Source organism: Neltuma alba, unplaced genomic scaffold, assembly GCF_004799145.2.
Source record: "Neltuma alba isolate B1F8T4 unplaced genomic scaffold, ASM479914v2 tig00002890_pilon, whole genome shotgun sequence".
Taxonomy (NCBI): domain Eukaryota; kingdom Viridiplantae; phylum Streptophyta; class Magnoliopsida; order Fabales; family Fabaceae; genus Neltuma; species Neltuma alba.
The window spans coordinates 71,157-88,588 of record NW_021633060.1 but is presented as its reverse complement, the minus strand read 5'-3'; the positions used below and the strand labels follow the sequence as shown (position 1 = coordinate 88,588).

At 37.3% G+C, this 17,432-nt stretch overlaps 3 protein-coding genes across 4 annotated transcripts; all 3 read left to right on the top strand.

Moving 5' to 3' along the window:
• The first annotated feature begins 2,103 nt into the window (after positions 1-2,103).
• On the top strand, positions 2,104-6,713 carry LOC114739714 (protein SSUH2 homolog). Its single transcript, XM_028927791.1, has 6 exons — positions 2,104-2,468; positions 2,570-2,782; positions 4,518-4,584; positions 5,721-6,052; positions 6,158-6,299; positions 6,581-6,713. Exons 1-6 carry the CDS (start codon positions 2,447-2,449, stop codon positions 6,708-6,710), a joined length of 906 nt encoding a protein of 301 aa, XP_028783624.1. The 5' UTR covers positions 2,104-2,446; the 3' UTR covers positions 6,711-6,713.
• A 1,954-nt stretch (positions 6,714-8,667) lies between these two features.
• LOC114739705 (uncharacterized) lies at positions 8,668-10,566 on the top strand. Its single transcript, XM_028927781.1, has 4 exons — positions 8,668-8,907; positions 8,990-9,391; positions 9,469-10,260; positions 10,416-10,566. Exons 1-4 carry the CDS (start codon positions 8,668-8,670, stop codon positions 10,512-10,514), a joined length of 1,533 nt encoding a protein of 510 aa, XP_028783614.1. The 3' UTR covers positions 10,515-10,566.
• A 1,710-nt stretch (positions 10,567-12,276) lies between these two features.
• On the top strand, positions 12,277-17,209 carry LOC114739713 (protein SSUH2 homolog). Of its 2 annotated transcripts, none has more exons than XM_028927790.1 (8): positions 12,277-12,639; positions 12,893-13,229; positions 13,331-13,543; positions 13,928-13,994; positions 15,146-15,477; positions 15,583-15,724; positions 16,005-16,130; positions 16,663-17,209. In XM_028927790.1, exons 2-8 carry the CDS (start codon positions 13,208-13,210, stop codon positions 17,045-17,047), a joined length of 1,287 nt encoding a protein of 428 aa, XP_028783623.1. In that variant the 5' UTR covers positions 12,277-12,639; positions 12,893-13,207; the 3' UTR covers positions 17,048-17,209. The 2 variants fall into 2 exon arrangements, with proteins under 2 accessions (XP_028783623.1, XP_028783622.1); XM_028927789.1 differs by having other exon boundaries at positions 12,851-13,229.
• The last annotated feature ends 223 nt before the right edge of the window (positions 17,210-17,432 follow it).

The following is a 17,432-nucleotide window of genomic DNA, read 5'->3' as shown; positions in this document are numbered from 1 at the left end:
GACTCATGATCACAGGGAGTTATTCTTTTGACCTTATTTACTGGGTAGAGAAAGAAAATATTTTTTGGTCCTATTTATAGAGTACTGAGAGAAATTTTTTGTATAGATATATAATTTTATCCTCTATTTATTATTATACTACCTCTGGTTTTTAATATAAGATCCTGTTTGACTTTTATTTTGATCATAAATATAAGACCCCAATTTACTTTGTTTCTTATATTTATACATTTTTTTTCAAAGTAGCCCTTCTAACAATGATAGTTCTAGTCAATACACTTGATTAGCAAGGATATTTTAGGAAAGACAACACCTATTTAGAACAAATAACTAACTCAACTTACTTTCTTAATATTCTCAAATTAGTCAAATGGCTCTTATAATTAGGACTGGAGGTAGTATTGACTTTGTTTACATGAAATATAATGTATATTAAATAGGGTTAAAGTTGAAAAGCTGTTGAATTTTAAATAAGAATTAATGAAATTTAAAATTTTTCTTAGTTTGTGAAAAACAAGTTAGAAGTGATTTATAAATAGAGTCAGAATATCATTTTAACCAATAGATGCACATAGAAATCTTTCTCTCTCCCCTCTAGAAATTCTGAAATTTTTACCACTAATACCTTCTACTCCCTTTGCCCGAAACCAAACTAGCGTCGGAGTCAACCTATCTTTTTTCCCCTAATCATAAGTCAACCTATCTTTGTCACCAGGAAAAATGTTGCAAATATGTTTTCCTTCTTCTTGCCTTATGACTAAGATGGTTTGATCCGAATATCATTACTAGTATATTAAATAGGGTTAAAGTTGAAAAGCTGTTGAATTTTAAATAAGAATTAATGAAATTTAAGATTTTTCTTAGTTTGTGAAAAACAAGTTAGAAGTGATTTATAAATAGAGTCAGAATATCATTTTAACCAATAGATGCACATAGAAATCTTTCTCTCTCCCCTCTAGAAATTCTGAAATTTTTACCACTAATACCTTCTACTCCCTTTGCCCGAAACCAAACTAGCGTCGGAGTCAACCTATCTTTTTTCCCCTAATCATAAGTCAACCTATCTTTGTCACCAGGAAAAATGTTGCAAATATGTTTTCCTTCTTCTTGCCTTATGACTAAGATGGTTTGATCCGAATATCATTACTAGTATGTTGGAAGCTTGGAGCTAAGCAAGCGGCAGAGGAAAGTGGGAAGTTTGATATTAGAAAATAAATGTTCGTTGGAAGATACATTAAATGACTGTAAATGGTAGTCAGAATTTGAAATCTCCTCTAATCCTCTCCCACTCCACTCTCCTTAAGTTTTCTCAACCAATACCTTTGCTCGAACATTTATTTGACCTTCGAAGATTATCTAGAGGTGTTTAAAGCTCTCCTTCAAATCTGCACAAATTTGTTATAAATCCACATATTCATTTGTCTACTCATTGAAACTAAGCTTATCAGCACACCTATTACTCTCTCTGCAGATATGAGTAAACAGCACCTGCAATCTCGACTGTAATTGATTCCCCTGAATTAATCCTCCACTGCAAATATATTCCACGGCATTCTCCAATCTACATCACTATTTCCAGAGATGCCAGCAGCCAGTCGCAAATAACTCCGGCCTATATATCTGTTCCCGGTCCTAGTCAGATTCTGATCCAACCAAACGTCCGATCCACAAGCAAAAAATTCTTCTTGTCTCTCCCAAGCCACTGGTCTTTTCCACAGATTCTTAGCAACTCGACAATCTCGCAACACATGTACATGAGATTACCCCTCCAGATTACAAACAGTACAGTAACCTTGTCCTCCATCCCATCGACTAGTTACTTGCTTCGCTGGAAGTCTCTTGTGTTTTGTCTGCCACATGAAAAGTTTGACTCTTTCAGGTACTTGTAATTTCCACATTTTCTGCCACAACTTCTAATACTGACTTCCATCGCTTTGCTGTAGCCACTTATATCCAGAGGCAGTGGTAAGGTCTCCCTCTTTAGTCCATTTCTATCTTACAATATCTTCGCCATCCTTCTTTTGCGGAGGTTGTAGCTGTCTAATTCTGTCAATTATTTCCCCTGGAATTTTTCTTCCAATGCTTGCAGGTTCCATTCTCCTCTCTCAACTATGAGGTCATACACTTTCAGGTTCTGATCAACAGGTCCCTCTTGCAACCTATAGTTCTTCAGCGGTTCTCCAGCCTTGTGCGGTTTTCGGTTTCTTCGTTTTAGCTAAGGACAAGAACCCGCGTTTTTAATATCGCGGACCCCACTCCTCCTTACATGTTAATATTTGGTTTGGTTTAGACCGTTCGGTTGCAGGAGGCAGGGCAGATTATATATCTCTATTTGACTTATCGGCAATTCAACTTCCTTAGTGGCAAAGGCAAATACCTTAGATAAAAATGTTTCGTACCCAATAATCGCTGTGTCTAATTTCTCGCAGAGCTGATCATTATCAATATGGAGCAGCCTCTGTTATCGGGTATAAAATTAACGCCGGCAAGTTTCAATTTTAATTGATGATTTTCAATGTTTCTCGTGTTCTTCATTTTGGGTTCTTTTGGTTGTGATCGGATTTGACAGAAACAAGAAGTCAATCGTCCGACAGAGAGAGCGGAAAGTGGAGCGCGTATCAGTATGCGGGAAGAACGGGTTCTGTGATTCCTACTGCTTCATCATTGGCCGGCACTGAGGTGAGTGTCGATGAAATTCGCTCTGCTGCCGCTGCTTCTTCCAATTACTATCCGCCCTCCATTCATGGCGCTTTGGTCAGCTCGCCTGAGCCATATCCTCCACGTGGGTGATCTTGTTACTGTTACTTCCAATGTTCATTTCAATTGCGTTTAGTTTTATGAGGTTAACGTCCTAAGTAGCACATACTGACATAACAAGATCCCGTTAATCTGAAGTTTCATCACATTCATGTCATATACGGGTGTCTGGTGCCAATCTATTTCATGAATGTACTGATTCACGGCTTTTTTCCCTTAAACTAGATGCCGTACCAAAAGCAGGGGTTATTGAAGCAAGATTTTTTTTCATTAGAAGAACTAATTATTAAGACTTTTTACATTAGGAGAATTAACTATTAGTGTTTGTGTGTCAAGTCAAAATGACAACTGAAGAAACTTGACTGTAGACAACATTTATTGTTCGGTTTGTTAGCTTTTTGTTTTTTCTGTCTAGTACCAGTACTTTCAAGCCCTCAATAGTTTTTTACCCTTAATAGTGCCACATACAATTGTTTACGTGGGAATATTCTTCAATAAATGTAACAAATACTTGGTGGCAAATTTAATAAATAATCATATTCCATCTTTCTCATTGCTAATAATGTCCAGAAAATTTAAGAACTAATCAATAGTGCCTTAAGTTTTCATAAGTATCTCCACCATCCAGCGAATTCAAACATTTAGGTCTCAGTGATAAGAAAACCTCTGACAGTCCCTTTCTGAGACAATACATTTACCGTAGTCAGGGCTTGACACTTTAAGAGAGGTATGGTAAGCTTACTTGCATAATGATTGTTCAGTTGAGGACTTTTTGAGAGCTGTAGATCATAGATAGACTACGATGATCGTGATGGTGCCACTGGTGAGAACCGATCTCCAAATCTAAAAAAAAAAAAAAACGGAAGATAAATCAAGAAGTGAAAACTTTGTGGACATGATTATGCTTAGAAGTGAGACGATCAAATTGAGGGAAAATTGAAAACATATAATACCATATTAATGAATAGATCGGTTCTGAGAAAACCAAAGTGGAGAACTGGAATGCGCTGAGGGGGAAATGAGGTTGGTAGAATGGTCTTTATATAATGGAAATAAGAATGCCAAATGCAACTCCACAGGAAACAAATGTCGTAATGGGAAAATGATTGAGCTTTCATAAGAGAAGAGATGGGATGAATCTCCTGCATTAAAAAGAGAAAGACACGATGACCAAGAGAGGATGAGTTAATGATTTTCAGAGTTATCTAAATTGTTCCACAAAGTGGTTTAAAGCCTTTTCATTTTCATTACTCTAGATAGTAATTCATAGTCTCTTCACCTTTAAAAATACTGAAAAGAGTGCAAGTAATTATGTTAATTCTTTGAATTATTCGACAAGTGATTCAAGGCCTCCTCATTTTCCAAGATGTTTTTTTTTTGCCAAAGAAGGCCTTAAGTTCCAAGAATATATATCTATGCAGGTGCCACCGACCCTTCCATATATCCATACCAAGACATTTTAATCAGCCACTTCATCTTAATTTAATAACCATCCACATCAACAATCAACAGCCAATTAGATAAAAAAAAAACCACCTCCTAAGACTGCCACATGGACCAATCACAAAACCTCTGCAAGATTTATGGGTTATATAGATAGATATAGATAGAAACATGTGAACGTTTATTTTTCTTTCCCAAGATCTTCTGTAATTATAGGGCAAAGATGGACAACTTTTTCAGTTTTCTTGCTTTAAGTTTATTTAAGAATTCTATTGGCATTTATAAGCCTGAATGCTAAATACAGCGCTACGTTGCAGAGCAAGCTATTGTTCCCCAAGGAGGATATGCAGGAGATTACGGTGGAACAAGGGCCGAATACCAGAGTTATGACTGATATGGGAACTGTAAAAATTTCCCCCCATCCATTAGTGTTCCTGGTAAGTTTAGTTTGTATATCAAGCTTTATAATTTTGTGCATTTGCTCCCAAAAAATAATTGAAGTCTTGGTTGTATTCTTGATTTCTCTACAACTGCCGAAATTAAAATCATATGGTGTAAATCATGGGTCAGTAAAATGCTTCTTTACAAATTGTTGTTGAAACGCACTAATGTTTAACCCTTGAAGCAGTATAGTTCGGATGTTGATTTTTCAGTGGTAATCCAATCCAATCAACATCATCTCAGTAAATGGAATGCATTGTCAAGGAATATTCTTTGTGATCATTATTTCCAGCCGTGACGCAGAAAGATGTCCAAACACTGCAGAGTTCATTTATTTTTAAAAAAAAAAACAAAGAAAAAAGTGTTGCTGTTATTTTGCGTTGCAGAAGCTATACTGCAGACCAAGATTTGATCGGGTTTTGTGTTTTTGAGTGGTTTAACTCAAGGCTAAAAGAAGTATAGATGGGGTTTTGTGTTTTTGAATTGTGATAAAATCATAAAAGGGTTAAATGGGTTCCATAATAAACTCATTGATATCTAGATAAGTTGGCTAGATTGATATCAGGAAATAAGGGGTAGACTGACACTTGGTTTGATAGATTCAGTTAGATGCTGGTCTCCAAAGAACCAAATTATCTTGGCCGCTTGAAATTGTGAAATCAATTATTTTGGTTTGGCTATATGTACTTTCATATTATGCACCATTCATAGAATCACGAGTAAGTGATAATTTGTCATGTATACAGCGTGGAGGAACAAGTCTGCTTAGGTTTAGTAAATTGTGTAAAAATATTATAATTTTAGAGGTTGAGGCAACTTATAAATGGAGCCATTGTTTATCGTTAAGATAGAATATAATAAAATACCCAAACGGGTTTGACTTTTGTGAGAAAGACATTAGTGGATTTCACTGTTTAATCATGTCTTGGGATCACTGGATTGCTAGAATGTTTTTCTTATCAAAGCTGTGTATACTATATATATATTTATTGGTAAATCATCATAATATCTATGGCTGTTTTCGCATAACATTTCATTGTTGACACACAATCTTGTTAAAATAAATTATCTAATTTTAGGGGAGTCTTGGATGAAGTAGAGATCCGAGGATTGCTCATTGATTATGTTGGTCACTGCTATTGTTGGGGTAGCCGTCCTGCTCGAACATGGAAAATTCATGCTGTGGAAGACTGCAATGTTTATGTGGGCACTTTAGATACTTTTACTGAGGAAAGAGAGACCATAAAAGAGTCTGAGCCATACACTGGTGGCAGCATAGATGGAAAGCATAGTGGGCCTGAACTTGGTGTATGGGAATTGGATTTATGGTCTCAGTTTCCTGTTCTGTTTGTGCCATTCAAAGAAGTGTGGGAAAAGATTCCTCATTCTGAAGTTATTGAGAAATGCACTGGTTAGGATTCGGGACTTGCTCTTCAGCTTTCACAATTGAAAGCGTATATAGTTTCTAACATTTTCTTTTTGTCTGTTTTTATAAAATCGTGGAAAATACTTGCAGCTTGTGAAGGACGGGGTAGTATTGTCTGCTCTGTATGTAATGCAGACCAAGAACCCGGATATTATAAAGAAAATCAGATGACCGACTGCCTTGCTTGTCATGGAAGGGGTTTGATTGCTCATAAAGATGGATCTGATACAGTGTGAGTGGTTCACTTGATCAAGTGTAGATTAGTTATTAATTGAAGCCGTGATACCGTTCTTTGGCTTTGATGATTGATGCTCGAAGTCCAACTTGTTATTCATGGCATGGATAGTCTAGTAAAACTGTAGTTTGTTCACATATGCTGTGGCAAGAACTTAACAAGGCACAAGATTGAGAATTTTCATTTTTAATTCAAGCTTAAGATTTCGAGGATGCACTAGTTTCTATCAAGGCATCTGTTTATATATGTGATTCACGTACATTTAAGTTTTCATGAGGATGTGTTAAATGCAATGGTAAGGGAAAGATTCCCTGCTCAACTTGCGGATCTCGTGGACTAATCAGATGTGTGACTTGCAAAGGAAGTGGCTCTCTCCTGGCACGCAGCGTGGCAGTTGTTAAATGGTAAGTCACTTTGCTTATGTGCAATCATGTTTGCCTAATTCTGAAATTTCCAAACCAGACCATCACCGAGTCATATGAATCTCTGCTTCATGATAAACAAGGTTCAATACTATGAAGTATTTTCTTCAGGATAAATGAAGTCTGTGTAATTGTAGCAAAAATCAAAGGAAGTATGTATAATTTACTCTGAGTTCTAATTTGTCATCTAGAAAAGTTGCTTTATTAAGTACTGGGATTTTTTTTTTTTTCCAGAGGCTCATTTTTGGAAGTATGAACCACATGAACGGTAAAATAAGTCTCTTAATTTGACAGATCCCTCGTGATGTGTTTAAATAATTTGGAACTGATTCCTGCATCATGATTTTTTGTATGAGTATTGACAGTTCTAACTTTTTATGTATGAATGAAATATGTGATGAGAAATATGGTAATTCAAGATCAAGCTTTGGAAAGTTCACAAGCTTCCCTCTTCACTAATGTGCAATTTCTGTTTCTTTTTTAGTAGGCCAATCTGGACATGTAGTCCTTCTCTCCAGAAAGGTCCACCACGGAGCCTAGTGCATTTCTAAAAACAAATCCAGATCCCCCTTTATCTGAAACAGTATCACAGTGAGTGACTTGGTTTTGAGGACTCATTAGGTCGGGACATGTCATTAGACTTAAACAGTATTTATAGAGTTATTTACAGATTATTTATCAATAAAATCATTATATTAGTAGTGGAATTTGAATTCACTACCTTGTAGGTTATAAGTTAACTCAACAACTCATTCTCAACTAGACTAACTTTTGGGGGCAACACGAACCATACTGTGTTCAAACATTTCATGCTGCTTGTCTTACAAACGTACCAACACGGAAAGCAACTACCTAGAGCTTGATTATAGTCATTGTTGTTCTGATTTACAAGAGTCACATATAAAAATATCGAAGGGCAAGACCAAGCCAGTGAACCATGCATGTTTCATCCGAATCCCACAAAAGTAAGGAACGTTCAGTTGTTTCCAAGTTAATATCGATATGACTCAAGAAGAGGTGCTACATTTCTGTTTCTAAAGAGCCTCTCTGATCTCTAATGGGCAATGCGCGTTGCGCGGCTACGAAACATTCCAAAGCAAACATCATTAAGCCTGTGGTGAGGCCCAAAGAACATAGCAAGTATAACCTCCTTTTTAAATATAAGAACTAGTTAACTAATTTGAATATATTAAAAAAAATTAGCTTAGTTAGTTATTTGTAACAAATAGATGTTATCTTTTTTAAAATATCATTACTAATCAAGTGTATTAGTTAGAGCTATTATTATTACGAGACTTACGTTGAGAAAAAATAGATAAATATAAGAGACAAAGTGAATTAGAAATGACTAAAGTAAAAGTCAAACCCTTTTTTTTTGTGACAAAACAAACTTTTATAGTAAGAACCGGAAGTAGTGTAATAGTTAAGTAATTAATTTAAAGCTATTAATGAAATTAATTGATTTAGTTATTTGTAGTAAATATATGTTTAGTTTTTTTAGAATTATTTTTTTTAATCATATGCATTTGAACTATCATATTCCTTAATGAAACAAAATGTCATAGGTATGCGTGACGACTGCACAAATGGTGAAACATGTTCCTTGCAAGCGAAGGATTATCCCGCGCATGACTCGCAGAAGAATTTTGCAGTCAAGTCAATGGATAAATCAAACGCACTTATTGCAAGCTGCATGTCACTGCGCATTTTCCATCGAAAGCGAGCTAAAGCAAACTGTTTCAAACCGTTCGTACAAGACTGGGACCTTTTAATTGTTAAAAAACAACAGAAAAGCTAGTCCCTAGGAAGCTGCTTCTTCCTTTCGTTTCTCCTTTTTCCATTTTCCCAGCACCATCAATCACAACCGCCTTTGGACTGAGCTCATTAGTTCCATTTGTGAGATCAGAATTTCCCATATCAGATTTCTTGCTTGTGACTGAACTATGGCTTCCGTGCAAGGCCCATCATCATCATCTCATTTGAGACTTTTCGTAGACAGACAAAGAAACAAGGTGGTTGTGGCCGAAGCAAGTGGAGATTTCATTGACGCTCTCCTCAGTTTCTTAACGCTTCCATTGGGAACCATCATTCGCCTTCCGTCCAACAAGCAAACCCATCGATCATCAGCAGAGGTTGGCTGCATCAACAACCTCTACCAAAGTGTCCAAAATTTCGACACTCAGGTGCATAAAATAGTGCGATTGAATGTCCCATTTTTTAAGAGAATAAGATTTTATGAATGAATCGAAATTTGTGCGTCAACAGGTTTTTTGGAATGGAACCTGCAAGAAAATGTTGTTGTGGCCGCGTAACCCGTGCGAAAAGCTTTGCCAGAAACTAAAATTTAACGTGGATGACACAGAGCCCACCAAGTATATGATGTGTGGCTCCTGTGGAGGGGGTAATCGGAGATTGCTGAGTACTTTTGCGGGAGTAAGCTGCTCGTGTGGGAAACTGATGGATAAGGAGATGAAGTTGGTGGGGGAGGAAAATAATCCCAAAGGAGAAGATGGTGTTTTTGTTAGAGGGGACACTATGTATTTGATCTTTGATGATTTAAGGGTGCTTGAGAACTTTCCTGGAAACACTGTTCATCATCTTGTCCAGCTTGGCCATACAGACCTCAGTAAGCTCGCCGAAGTCGCTCCAAACGTTGGCTTAAGCCAGGTATGTAAAGTTTCTAACCAGGATTCAAAGTAACTTGATTGAATTTGATGATTAATACATACAAGTGTATGTTTTAGATTATGGACTTGATGAAGCGGGCCTTGATCTCGAAATCTCCTCTCAGTGATGTATTCTTGACTTGGGAAGATGGTGGATCTGACCCTGTGTCCTCTTTCGGACCTATACTAGCTCCATCACAGTTCGGACGAGCGTCTAACCCGCCCTCTTTCGGTATGCATGGGAATGATTCCTCATTAATGCTGAAGGTAACGTCGAGCAAGTCGACGAACAAAATCCTGTATGCTGAAGCACAGGGAGATTTCGCTGATTTTCTATTCAGCTTCCTCGCCATGCCTCTTGGAGCTATTCTCAAGATTTTAGGAGGCAATGATTTTAAACTGGGATCTATGCATAATCTTTACAATAGTGTCAAGGGTCTGAGCACATGGTACACAAGTTGGAGTAACAATTATAGCTCTCCATACACTCCTTTACTGGATCTGAAGGTGCCTTCTCAATATGGTTGTATAAGGCAGCCATTAATGCTCCAGGAAGAAAAAACTCCTACTTACTGGTATGGTACTGGTCTGATCCTAAATATGATACGTTGGCCGATCAAAAATGGAGTAATTTCAAAGGAGCGCCACCAGATAACGGACGCATCTGAAATGTCTATGGTTGACCCTAGACGTGCGGATGAAAGGACAGGACTTACTGTGGGATTTGTGAAGAGACCAGCACTTTTTGCTGTAACGGATGATCTTCAAGTCACGCCATTGACTTGTGCTTCAAGCATTTCGTTTCTGCAAAAATTGAATATCCCTCTGAACGATTTGGAACAGCATGAGGTGAAAATTGGTCCGAATGAGGTAAAAATCTACCCCTTAACTGATCTCTGGAAAAAATGATTGTTTATTGAGTAATCTTAGAAGAATATGTAAAGAGATAAACCAAAACTTGTCAATTTCACTTCCATTAACTCTTCGCAACGTAACTGTGACTTAAATTATTTCACTTGGTTTAGGCTCTGAATCTGTTGGGAGCATCTTTGACGTCCAAAGCTGCATTGACAAATGGGCTTTTCCACCTCGTGAAGAAGCCGAAGGAAGAAGCCACGGCCTGAACATTTTTGTCTCTGTATAAGGGGCATTCTAGGGCTTTTGTAATGTATTTTGGATATTTTAAAATCTGTGCCAGTTATTATGAACTTGATGAGTGAAAAAATATTAGTCTTAGTAGAACGGCTGATGTTAAATTGGTCACATTCCAAGAAAGTGAATAGTTATATGAGTCTCCTTTTGGCCAAAAGAGTTAATATGAGTAATTGACAGTAGCTTGAGTGAGAAATAATAAAATACTACTGCCTCCTGTTCTCATCATAAGATCATATTTGTAGATTATAAACGAGGTCTTATAATTAAGACCGGAAGTAGTATATAATATAGCCAGACATAAAAAAGATTTAATGTTAGACACAAAGATATTTTCATTTATTTAGTCGCAGTCATTTCTCAAGCTTCCAGCAATGCATAATTCGCATGCATGGGAAAATAATCCTGCCTATATTACGTAACGTCAATCATTCATCTAAATCTGATATGTTCTTAGAGCTCTTTCGCCAACGCAACATTCCAGTATGTATGCATTTATATTGGTCAAGCATTCAAACACAACGAGCTTCTAGGCATTGAAAAATTGAAAGACCTACTCATGATCATAGGAAGTTATTCTTTTGGTCTTATTTATAAGGTAGAGAAAGAAAATATTTTTTTATCCTATTTATAGAGCACTGAGAGAAATTTTTTTTATAAATATATAATTTTATCCTCTATTTATTATTGTATTGACTTTGTTTACATGAGGTATAATGTATATTAAATAGGGTTAAAGTTAAAAAGTTGTTGAATTTTAAATAAGAATTAATAAAATTTAAAATTTTTTCTTAGTTTGTATGAAACATGTTAGAAGTGATTTATAAATAGAGTCAGAATATCATTTTAACCAATAGGTGCACATAGAAATCTTTCTCTCTCCCCTCTATAAGTTCTGAAATTTTTTCCACTAATACCTTCTAGCCCTTTGCCCGAAACCAAACTAGCATCGGAGTCAACCTATCTTTGTCACCAGGAAAAATGTTGCAAATATGTTTTCCTTCTTCTTGCCTTATGACTAAGATGGTTTGATCCGAATATCATTACTAGTATGTTGGAAGTTGGAGCTAAGCAAGCGGCAGAGGAAAGTGGGAAGTTTGATATTAGAAAATAAATGTTCGTTGGAAGATACATTAAATGTCTGTAAATGGTAGTCAGAATTTGAAATCTCCTCTAATCCTCTCCCACTCCACTCTCCTAAGTTTTCTCAACCAATACCTTTGCTCGAATATTTATTTGACCTTCGAAGATTATCTAGAGGTGTTTAAAGCTCTCCTTCAAATCTGCACAAATTTGTTATAAATCCACATATTCATTTGTCTACTCATTGAAACTAAGCTTATCAGCACACCTATTACTCTCTCTGCAGATATGAGTAAACAGCACCTGCCAATCTCGACTGTAATTGATTCCCCTGAATTAATCCTCCACTGTTAATATCATCCACCACCTGCTTTGTGTCACATTCCACTTCAATTTTACGTAAACCAATGTTCCAGCATAATCTTAGGCCTTCTATGATGCCCCATACTGCAGTGCTTTCCACATCTTGACATTCAGTTTCTAAGCATAACCACACAACCGTTCACCACAATTACCTCTAATTAGCTCTTCCTCCTCCTTCTTTCGATCCGTTAGTGTTTAATTTGCACCATTCCCCATGGGGAGGTTTCCATCCTACAAAGATAATCTCTTCCTGCTCCCTTGGTTGCTCTGGCGTCCATTTTTTTCCCGAAGTTTTCCAAATATTGTTTCCCTACTTCTGGTGGATTCCACGGCATTCTCCAATCTACATCACTATTTCCAGAGATGCCAGCAGCCAGTCGCAAATAACTCCTGCCAATTTATCTCTCCCTGCTTTTTCGCGGTCCTAGTCAGATTCTGATCCAATCAATCGTCCGATCCACAAGCAAAAAATTCTCCTTGTCTCAGCCACTAGTCTTTTCCGCAGATTCTTAGCAACTCGACAATCTCGCAACACATGTATATGAGATTCTCCCTCCAGATTACAAACAGTACAGTAACCTTGTCCTCCATCCCATCGAGTTGGAAGTCTTTTGTGTTTTGTCTGCCACATGAAAAGCTTGACTCTTTCAGGTACTTGTAATTTCCACATTTTCTGCCACAACTTCTAATACTGACTTCCATCGCTTTGCTGTAGCCACTTATATGCAGAGGCAGTGGTATGGTCTCCATCTTTAGTCCATTTCCATCTTACAATATTTTTGCCATCCTCCTCTGTGGGGGGTTGTAGCTGTCTAATTCTGTCAATTATTTCCCCTGGAATTTTTCCTTCCAATGCTTGCAGGTTCCATTCTCCTCTCTCAACTATGAGGTCATACACTTTCAGGTTCTGATCAACAGGTCCCTCTTGCAACCTATAGTTCTTCAGCGGTTCTCCAGCCTTGTGCGGTTTTCGGTTTCTTCGTTTTAGCTAAGGACAAGAACCCGCGTTTTTAATATCGCGGACCCCACTCCTCCTTACATGTTAATATTTGGTTTGGTTTAGACCGTTCGGTTGCAGGAGGCAGGGCAGATTATATATCTCTATTTGACTTATCGGCAATTCAACTTCCTTAGTGGCAAAGGCAAATACCTTAGATAAAAATGTTTTGTACCCAATAATCGCTGTGTCTAATTTCTCGCAGAGCTGATCATTATCAATATGGAGCAGCCTCTGTTATCGGGTATAAAATTAACGCCGGCAAGTTTCAATTTTAATTGATGATTTTCAATGTTTCTCGTGTTCTTCATTTTGGGTTCTTTTGGTTGTGATCGGATTTGACAGAAACAAGAAGTCAATCGTCCGACAGAGAGAGCGGAAAGTGGAGCGCGTATCAGTATGCGGGAAGAACGGGTTCTGTGATTCCTACTGCTTCATCATTGGCCGGCACTGAGGTGAGTGTCGATGAAATTCGCTCTGCTGCCGCTGCTTCTTCCAATTACTATCCGCCCTCCATTCATGGCGCTTTGGTTAGCTCGCCTGAGCCCTATCCTCCAGGTGGGTGGTCTTGTTACTTCCAATATTCATTTGAATTGCGTTTAGTTTTATGAATTTAAGGTCCAAAGTACCACATATTGACACAACAAGATCCTGTTAATTTGAAGTTTCATAACATTCATGTCAGATACCGGTGTCTGGTGTCAATTCTTCTGATTTTCATGGATGTCCTGGGTCACGGCTTTTTTCCCCTTAAATGGGGTGAAGATAGGAGCAATTATCGGTTTCAAATTAACAATCCTTGTAGAAACATGTGAACGTTTATTTTTCTTTCCCAACATCTGCTGTAATTATGAGGCAAAGATGGACTACAACTTTTTAAGTTTTCTAGCTTTAAGTTTATTTAAGGATTGCCTGGATGTTAAATACAACGCTACGTTGCAGAGCAAGCTATTGTTCCCCAAGGAGGATATGCAGGAGATTACGGTGGAAGCAGGGCGGAATACCAGAGGTATGACTGATGTGGGAACTGTAAACATATCCCCACCTCTATGAGTGTTCCTGTTAAGATTAGTTTGTATATCAAGCTTTATAATTTTGTGCATTTGCTCCCAAAAAAGAATTGAAGTCATGATTGTATTCTTGATTTCTCTCTATAACTGCTGAAATTAAAATCATATGATAAAAATATGATGTAAACCATGGATCAATAAAATGCTTATTTACAAATTGTTGATGAAACGCACTAATGGTTTAACTCTTGAAGCAGTATAGTTCGGATGTTGATTTTTCAGTGGTAATTACAATTCGTTCTGAAGTTCGACATGCCATAGGAAATCCAATCAACATCATCTCAGTAAATGGAATGCATTGTCAAGGAATATTCTTTGTGATCATTGTTTCCAATAGTGACGCAGAAAGATGGCCAAACACTGCAGACTTCATTTATTTAAGAAAAAAAGGGAAGAAGTATTGCTGTTATTGCGCGTTGCATAATCTATACTGTAGACCAAGATTTGATCGGGTTTTGTGTTTTTGAGTGGTTTAACTCAAGGCTAAAAGAAGTATAGATAGGGTTTTGTGTTTTTGAATTTTGATAAAATCATAAAAGGGTTAAATGAGTTCCATAATAAACTCATTGATATCTGGATAAGGTGGCTAGATTGATATCAGGAAATAAGGGGTAGACTGACACTTGGTTTGATTGATTCAGTTAGATGCTGGTCTCCAAAGAACCGAATTATCTTGGCTGCTTGAAATTGTGAAATCAATGATTTTGGTTTGGCTGTACGTACTTTCATATTATGCACTACCCATAGAATCACGAGCAAGTGATAATTTGTCATGTATGCAGCGTGGAGGAACTAATCTGCTTAGGTTTACTAAATTGTGTAAAAATATTCTAATTTTAGAGGTTGAGGCAACTTATAAATGGGGCCATTGTTTATATGAAATATCACATGGGTTTGACTTATGTGAGAAAGACATTAGTGGATTTCACTGTTTAATCATGTGTTGGGATCATTGGATTACTAGAATGTTTTTGTTATCAAAGCTGTATATAAATATATATTGGTAAATCATCATAATATCTATGTCTGTTTTAGCATAACATTTCATTGTTGACACGCAATCTTGTTAAAATAAACTATCTAATTTTAGGGGAGTCTTGGATGAAGTAGAGATCCGAGGATTGCTTATTGATTATGTTGGTCACCGCTATTGTTGGGGTAGCCGTCCTGCTCGAACATGGAAAATTCATTCTGTGGAAGACTGCAATGTTTATGTGGGCACTTTAGATACTTTTACTGAGGAAAGAGAGACCATAAAAGAGACTGAGCTATACACTGGTGGCAGCATAGATGGAAAGCATAGTGGGCCTGAACTTGGTGTATGGGAATTGGATTTAAGGTCTCAGTTTCCTGTTCTGTTTGTGACATACAAAGAAGTGCGGGAAAAGATTCCTCATTCTGAAGTTATTGAGAAATGCACTGGTTAGGATTCTAGATTTGCTCTTCAGTTTTCACAATTGAAAGCGTATTTAGTTTCTAACATTTTCTTTTTGTCTGTTTTTACAAAATCGTGGAAAATACTTGCAGCTTGTGAAGGACGGGGTAGTATTGTCTGCTCTGCATGTAATGCAGACCAAGAACCTGGATATTATAAAGAAAATCAGATGACCGACTGCCTTGCTTGCCATGGAAGGGGTTTGATTGCTCATAAAGATGGATCTGATACAGTGTGAGTGGTTCAATTGCTCAAGTGTAGATTAGTTATTAATTGAAGCCATGATACCGTTCTTTGGCTTTGATGATTGATGCTTGAAGTCCAACTTGTTATTCATAGCATGGATAGTCTAGTAAAACTGTAGTTTGTTCACGCATGCTGTGGCAAGAACTTAACAAGGCACAAGATTGAGAATTTTCATTTTTAATTCAAGCTTAAGATTTCGAGGATGCACTAGTTTCTATCAAGGCATCTGTTTATATATGTGATTCACGTACTTTAAGTTTTCATGCAGATGTGTTAAATGCAATGGTAAGGGAAAGATTCCTTGCTCAACTTGCGGATCTCGTGGACTAATCAAGTGTGTGACCTGCAAAGGAAGTGGCTCTCTCCTGGCACGCAGTGTGGCAGTTGTTAAATGGTGAGTCACTTTGCTTATGGGCAATCATGTTTGGCTAATTTTGAAATCTTCAAACCAGACCATCATCGAGTCATGAACCTCTGCTTCATGATGAACAAGGCTCAACACCATGAATTATTTTCTTCAGGATAAATGAAGTCAAAGGAAGTATGTATAATTTCCTCTGAATTCTAATTCGTCATCTGGAAAAGTTGCTCTATTAAGTACTGGGATATTTTTTTCAGAGGCTTATTTTTGGAAGTATGAACCACATGAACGGTAAAATAAGCTTCTTAATTTGACGGGTTGAGTTTAAATAATTTGGAACTGGTTCCTGCATCGTGGTTTTTTGTACGAGTATTGACAGCTCTAACCTTTTATATATGAATGAAATATGTGATGAGAAACATGGTAATTCAAGATCAAGCTTTGGAAAGTTCACAAGCTTCCCTGTTCAGTAATGTGCAATTTCTGTTTCTACAATTACGGTCCTCATATGATGCGCTTCTTTTTTTGTGACAATTCAAATTGAGAGCACATTTATATGTTTCAGGAAAACACTATCAACTCGAAAAGTAAATGCAAACAGTGGGGCAGCATCAGTTCCAGAGGAGGTTTTCCACAGATCCAAAGGGGTTCAGTTGTGCAATACTCAGGCACAGCAATGCACTCCAGCCTTCTTTGCTGATTCTTTCTTCCTCAACAAGTTCTCCTCCGAAGTCATTGCAGAAAGAGCTGCTGTACCTGTCACTGCAAGGGTCATCTGTGAGAGGCACACCATCTCGGTTGTCCCAGTGACTAGGGTCACCATGGCTCACGGGCGGAGATCTTTCAGCTTCTATATCATAGGGCAGAGCAGGGAGGTGTACATGAAGGACGATTACCCTGCTAGATTTTGTTGGGGTTTATGTCCTTGCTTGGAGTGGCTGAAGTTGTGATCTGCAAAATCCTCATCCCATAAGCATTTTGGCCTATGTTTTTGCTTTCTCCAGATTTGAGTGTGTTTCTTTTCTGATTGTTCTTAACAATACAGAAACAAATTTCTCGGTTCAAGGTTTGTAGATGGAGCACGACACCAAGTGAAACTCAACTCCGTAGTGTTAAAATACTCCTCCGGTCTTTAATATAGGACCTAATTCTTGAGTTGGTTTTGGTTTTAAATATAAGACCCATTTCTCATATTTATCATTTTTCTCTAAATTACCCATATGGATACTCCCTCAACTATAATCAAGTAGAAAAGGGAGAGAGGGTATTAAAAAAGATGATTATGGTATTTTAGGAAAAATATGTCACTTTTCTTATAATTAACTAACTTACCTA